Genomic DNA, 6,397 nt, shown 5'->3' on the forward strand with positions numbered 1-6,397 from the left:
AATGAAAACTAATTCTAATTATTCATTTATGATTAATTTTTTTTTTTTATTAATTATTATTATTGTATGTATATATACCCATATATATATATATATATATATACATATGCATACTAAACATAATTATCGCCTAGTACATACAATTTACTATAAATATATATATATATATATATGTATATGTATATCTTTATGTATACATATATATACTATGATTTTTTTTTATATATATATAAATATTATATGGCTCGCGATCGCGTCGTCGTCGTAACCCAAAAAGAAAAAGAAAAATGCAAGAAACAAACAACTAAGAAAACAAATAAAACCACAAAAAAAGAAAATCGCCTGAAATTGGGCTGCTATCGATGCCGTTTGTTATCGATATCGATGTCGCACTATCGTTTATTGTAAATGTATTAATTTTGTTGATTTTTTTGCTGTCTGTATACATTTTTTTTAACAACATTTTTAATAAATGTAATTCTTAAATAATTTTCAGTTTTTATTTATATCTCTTTCTGTTGTTGAGCCCACACACCCTCCCCAAGCCCAAGAACTCCAAGCTTCTGTTTTCGAGCAACTGCAATTGGTTTTGAGTAGGGGAAAAATATAGCATTGAGTTTGTCCTTGCAGAGTCTCAGGATTTGTCCGCAGTTCGTTAAGTGTAGCATACTTTTGGGAGGGGCCCGAATGAAGGGGCGAGTGTATAAAAAACTCTAAAAAGGCTTTTGCATGGAAATTGGAGGAATTCATATCTAACCGACTATGCGAATTTTGATTATCCTGAGATCTGTGTAAACAAGCATCGTTTGACTGGGCTAATCCCTAAAAACATTGGAATAATCCTTTTATGGCTATTGAATGACAAAAGATAAAATAAACATTTAAGGAAAATTCTCGTGCAGAAAGCTTACGAGATACTCGAATTGTATGCAATATTTGAAAAGGACAGTTTATTTATTGTTATCAAAATACTTATTTTTTGTTTTGTTCCAAGCGTTCATCGAGCAGCGTATACCCTGTAAAAAATAACAGAAATAAATATAGTATAATAGATAGCAAAGATACAAGAAAAAACTGACCTTGCCCTGACCCAGGAGCCGCACTTAAGAAAGAATTTTCAATTCCTAGCGCCTTACACAAACCCAAGCAGACGCGCTCTCTCGCTCGCACACACACAAACACACACAAAAATACACACACACACACACACAGAGACACCAAATAAAAGGTGAAGAAAATGCGAATAAAAATAAGAAATGAAAAATGACGTTTAAAGCAAGAGTCTGACATGAAATTGCCTTCAAGAGTTGTTTTCACAATGAGATTTTCCGTAGCAGAAAGTTTTTCTTATATTTTTTTTTTTTTTTGGTTTTGGATTTTAACATAAATAAGAAACAAACCAAAAAAAAAATAAAATTAAATATATAGTACGCAGCAGCAAATACATAAAGGAGTACTTAAATGTATATGTATTGTATGTATTAAGAGCATAAAACAAATATATATATATATATATATATATGAATACGAATATGAATAATGAATACAGCAAAAACGATAGAAAAGTTAGAAGAGTAAGCTTTTGTAAAGCATCAGAAAATGAAGAAAACCCCAAATACATTAAAAGTAGAACACACAATGATGAAAGTTAAATATGATTACGATGATGATGATGATGATGATGATACCATATTTTTGCACTGCGTGTTATCAAATAAGTGTTAGGCCATAAATCGTAACTGCATTGCAATGCATTTGAGCTAGAATTACCCGAGTACCCCACTCAGATAGTAGCTTAGTGGCTCCCTTTAAACAGATAATACCATTTATGGCATACGTATATATGCATATAGATACCATATACCATAGGCGAGATGGCAACCAAGCAACAACCAAAACTGAAATTCCTCAACACACAAAAAGCCCCTCCTCCAATTAGGCCAGACCATTTGTAGACAAGCGAGTATAATTCTTCGGTTTGCTCTTATGTCTTTGTAAATAACGAGTAAAAAGTAACGAGTAACGAGTGACGAGTAAGGAGCATGAAACACACGCATTAGATATATTGTTAGATCTGTTCCCTGAGTGCACCCACAAAAAAGAATGCTAACAGATAGAAAACCCTGGCATCCTAACGATTAGTTAGCTAATTTTTAATAACACATTTAAAAGAGTTAAACCACACAACCCATACACACACACACACAAACACACACACACAAACACAAACGTAGACGATCCTAAGTAGTACTCACTCAGACCACAGGCAGCACCCGCTAAACACGATATATAGAATACTCGAACAGAACAATTGAAACGCAAACTGTTTCAAATATGCTCAAAAAAGAAAAATATTCAAAAATATATATATTTAAACAAAACGAAGGCCGCTTGCATATATGTTATAGTAAAGTAATCGGGAATAGAGCGAGCGTTATGTGTATGCCAGCTGGACGGGGAGTAAATACTTTTTATGGTGCTTAACTCGATCTTGAGAACAACAACAACAACAACAACAACAACATAACAAACACCCCCTAAAACATAATCGATAGCGATACAACTCAAAACAAATGGGACTGATGCAATAAAAAGCTAATGCAAAACACATATATATATGTATAGTCGATATAATCTGGCATTTTTTCAACTTAAGAAAGCAAGCAAAAACGAAAAAAAGAAAAAAACAAAAAAAAAAAAGGTAGATCCTTCCATACATTGAAAATAAATAAATGGAAACGGAGTAAATGTCGTCCTGTGCTGTCCGAAACGCTTCGGGCAGCTAACAGAGCTAGAAAAAAAATGCCATTGTTACTCTTAAAACCAAAATAAAAAAAAAAAAAAAAACAATTTTTTTGTGTATACCCCAGGAAGAAAGAAAAACAAAATAGAAGTTAAATAAAATGTTTTTTTTTTTGTGGTGGAAATTCGCATGGATTCCACTTGCGGTACGAGTGTTCGTCCGGGAATAGAAGGACTGGCTCATACGTTTTATATAAGTATATAAACACACACTCCCACACACACACAGAGACACACACACACATACATACACACTTAGCATATATACATATGGTTTTTGTTTATTTTTGGAATTTGATATAAATGTTACTTGATGGATTAGTGAGTGTTTGCGGTATAAAAGAAAATATAAAAACAACAAAAAAAAAAAAACAAACACAATAAATATAATTTAAAATTGACGTAATTACAATGAACATGGGCATTAAACCAAATGAAATGTTAGCAAAATATTTAAAATAAAGAAAATCGATGAAACGAACTAAGCCCAAGAATTCGAGTATTTTAAAGCACGAATCGAGTTTACACACACACACACATACACACACAAGCAAAAACACACACACACACACAGACATAAATTTAATAAATTACACATTGTATTAATAATAATAATATAAATTAATGAAATGAAATGTATTTACGAATAAAGTTAATATTATCACATGAAATGTGTACATTTTGAACTCATTAAATTTGTTGCTTGCTGCCAACTATCCAGATCTTACCCAAGCTGAACAAAGTGCTAGGACCTGTTGTTACTTTATTAATTCAGCTGTAAACTGCGGCTCCAAAATGATCTTGAACTGTTTCCTTGGTTCCGACTGGACCACCTCGTTGACAAAGTCCCTGTGAAGTGTTTGAATTGATCAATTGGATTATTATTTATATATTTAAATATATATATATATATATATATATGGCAGAACATACTCTTCATTGGCCAGCGTTACATTGATGCGATCCGTGGAAACGCGCGTGGGACGTATGGCGCCAAAGAAATCCGTAATGGGCACCTTGTGCGGATCGCGTCTATATAAATCCTTGCGCACGCCCACTGTCGAGATGCATACGCGCTTCGGGCACACTTGCAGCTGCAAAGAGCATGGAGTAAATTATCAAGCACCTTCTTGTCGTTGGGCTAAAGGCTTACAAATTCACCAATTGTGCGCTTGCTAAACGGCTGCACCTTCTCCAGAAACTCGAGCGCATAGTAGGTATAACGATCGATCATATAGACGCCGATCGAGGGATCCACGTGATGCTGCAAAATGAGAGTTAAATGAAACAGCAGGAGGCAAATCATTTAAGAGTACGCACCGATAGCGAATCCTCGCCAACGAGGCTGCTTGCCACGGCCAGGACATTGGGCGATGTAAACTTCTCGTAAAGCGACGCCGCCTGGCAAGTGTCCACCATGAAGAAGAGCTCGTTGTAACTGAAAAAAATAAGCAACAGGAGCAGTTAAGTGACACATACGTGCGGCTTATTATTCAATAGACAAACCGTTTCTTTTCCCACATTTGCTGTATGCCATCGGCCAGTTCCTGGCTGGTTATCTCCTCGGAGTCCTGGAATTTGAGAAATCCATCGCCACCGTGGCCCGTCAAATAGATGAGCACATTGCTGCCCGCATCGGAGAGCAGCTTCTTGGAGCGTGCGGTGCCATTTTGTGTTCGTCCCGTCAGCAGGCGCACAAAGTTCTCCACGGTTACCTCATAGCCGCGATAATCGACCTCAACATCATCGCCATACACATTGATATGCTGGTTCGCATTGTTGTACACCTGGCCCGGCCGAGGATTGCGCGCATTGCAGGCCATATCGTCGGCGATCATTAAAATGATTTGTGAGTCGGGTATGCCGAGACGCTTGACGGACCGATAAATGGACAGCACATTAGCAACATGACGATAGTTGAACCAGAAGCGGGACGCATCCACCAGCACCGCCCAGTTGTTCGTGTGCGTTGAGCGCTGGGCGGCGTCCACATAAGCCTCCGGCAGCATTGAAGTCTCCTAAAGGGCAATTATTAACTGAGGGTTCACACTCAATTTCTTGCTCTCTCTTTACCGTACTTACATGCTCAGCGGCGCAGCTGTAAATAATAATAAGCAACAACAAAAGCCCTTTGGGTAACATATTTAATTTAATTTATTGTTTTCTAATATATTTTGTTTGCCGGCGTTGAGCCAGCCCTGTTCCTGCACAGAGCTGCCAGTTGTGTGTGTTGGGCAACAGCTGATGGTGTTGCCAGTGCTGCCATTCACCCTTCTGGCAACGCTCAGCTGTGCAAACTAATGTTGTTAAATGGCCAACATTTTTCATGCCAATTTATGCACACAGAATTGCCTTTAATGGCCAATTTCTGCCTTAAAACATAAAGTTCGCATACTAAACTATTGAATGGCAGCTGGCAATGCATGCAAACCTAGCGCTAAAGATCCTAAAAAAGTAAAAGAAAAATGCCAATGGCGATATGAGACAATCCAATATGGCGTATAAATGACGCTGCCATGTCGGACAAACAGACGAAGAGAGAAACGGAGCAATAAACAGCAAGTCAGCCGAAAGCAGTTCGTACACATGCTTATGTACATACACATGTGTAAATGCTTATATGAATGTAAAATGTATATTTGTGTTTGTGTATATACAAAATACAAAGACATTTGGCTTTTCTCATGGCGAAACTAAAGAAAATTAACCAGCAACAATACTTATGAAAACTCTCCGAATTCGCCGCAAACATCTCACAATCGCGATCACATTGCTCACTCTCTCTTCCTCTCTCTCTCTCTCTCGCCATCTCTCCTCTGTTCTTGATGATTCTCGCTCTCTGATTCACGTGGGTTTCCAAATGTATGCATGAATATGGGTTTGGTTTCTCTTAGTCTGGGCGAATATTGTATATGTGTGTGTGTGCGTTTTTCACCATTTCGCGTTCAGCTTGAGCTTTGCCGGAAGTTTTCTTTTTATTTTTCATCCGTTTATTGTTGTGCATTATGCCTGCACATTGATATTCGTATATTGTCGCTTCTGCTTTACCTTGAGATTCATGGCTGATAGCTGCGTGGCGTTTGTCGGCCATTGCGTTTTCCAATTTGTATTGCCTTCAGCGCTTACATACATATGTACATATGTATGTGTGCACGCATACAAGCACACGCAATGTCTCTGTACGTATACGTATGTATGTATGTACGTTAATGTGGCTGCCAGAGCGCACAAAGTTTCTACTTGGCATATTATTGTACGAACTTATGTACATGTATGTATGTACTTACATACATATGTACTTGTCTATGTGGAAATGTATTTATGCAGAAACATGCAAAGGTGAATTTGGTCGAGTGGGCGTTCTATGAAAGCCTGCAGAAAGCAATTAGGAGGCGACTTTTTCCACCCATATGTACATACGGCCTGTGTGTGTGTGTCATGTGGTTGCTTTGTGTGTGTGCGTGTGTGTGTGCCTGTGCATACATTACGTATAATTGCAGCAGAAATTATCGATATGTTGGCTGCCATTGTTTTCAGATCGTAATTTACATAATCATATTTTTTCATTTTTTGCAAGGAGCGCTAGGTTATGTTT

The 6,397-nt window shown here is 37.3% G+C and overlaps 1 protein-coding gene across 3 annotated transcripts; it reads right to left on the bottom strand.

The window, feature by feature from the left end:
• Positions 1-150: 150 nt before the first annotated feature.
• Positions 151-5,040, bottom strand: PIG-K (Phosphatidylinositol glycan anchor biosynthesis class K). Of its 3 annotated transcripts, XM_032439619.2 has the most exons (7): positions 4,876-5,031; positions 4,309-4,820; positions 4,123-4,240; positions 3,956-4,066; positions 3,736-3,896; positions 3,531-3,651; positions 151-1,016 (listed from the first exon to the last, which is right to left on the bottom strand). In XM_032439619.2, the coding sequence occupies exons 1-6, from the start codon at positions 4,942-4,944 to the stop codon at positions 3,561-3,563; spliced, it is 1,062 nt and encodes a 353-aa protein (XP_032295510.1). In that variant the 5' UTR covers positions 4,945-5,031; the 3' UTR covers positions 151-1,016; positions 3,531-3,560. The 3 variants fall into 3 exon arrangements, with proteins under 3 accessions (XP_032295510.1, XP_002059626.1, XP_032295508.1); XM_002059590.4 differs by lacking the exon at positions 151-1,016 and having other exon boundaries at positions 3,424-3,651; positions 4,885-5,040; XM_032439617.2 differs by lacking the exon at positions 151-1,016 and having other exon boundaries at positions 3,424-3,651.
• Positions 5,041-6,397: the final 1,357 nt, after the last annotated feature.

This window comes from Drosophila virilis, chromosome X (genome assembly GCF_030788295.1).
Source record: "Drosophila virilis strain 15010-1051.87 chromosome X, Dvir_AGI_RSII-ME, whole genome shotgun sequence".
Classification (NCBI taxonomy): domain Eukaryota; kingdom Metazoa; phylum Arthropoda; class Insecta; order Diptera; family Drosophilidae; genus Drosophila; species Drosophila virilis.

What these genes read in the sequence shown, in the direction of transcription:
- PIG-K (XM_032439619.2), bottom strand. Translation starts at nt 4,944, where the DNA reads ATGTTACCCAAAGGGCTTTTGTTGTTGCTTATTATTATTTACAGCTGC. An exon ending in CAAATGTGGGAAAAGAAACG is followed by an intron (nt 4,241 to 4,308) that starts GTTTGTCTATTG and finishes TATTTTTTTCAG; the next exon opens with TTACAACGAGCTCTTCTTCA. An exon ending in AGCGCACAATTGGTGAATTT is followed by an intron (nt 3,897 to 3,955) that starts GTAAGCCTTTAG and finishes TGCTCTTTGCAG; the next exon opens with CTGCAAGTGTGCCCGAAGCG.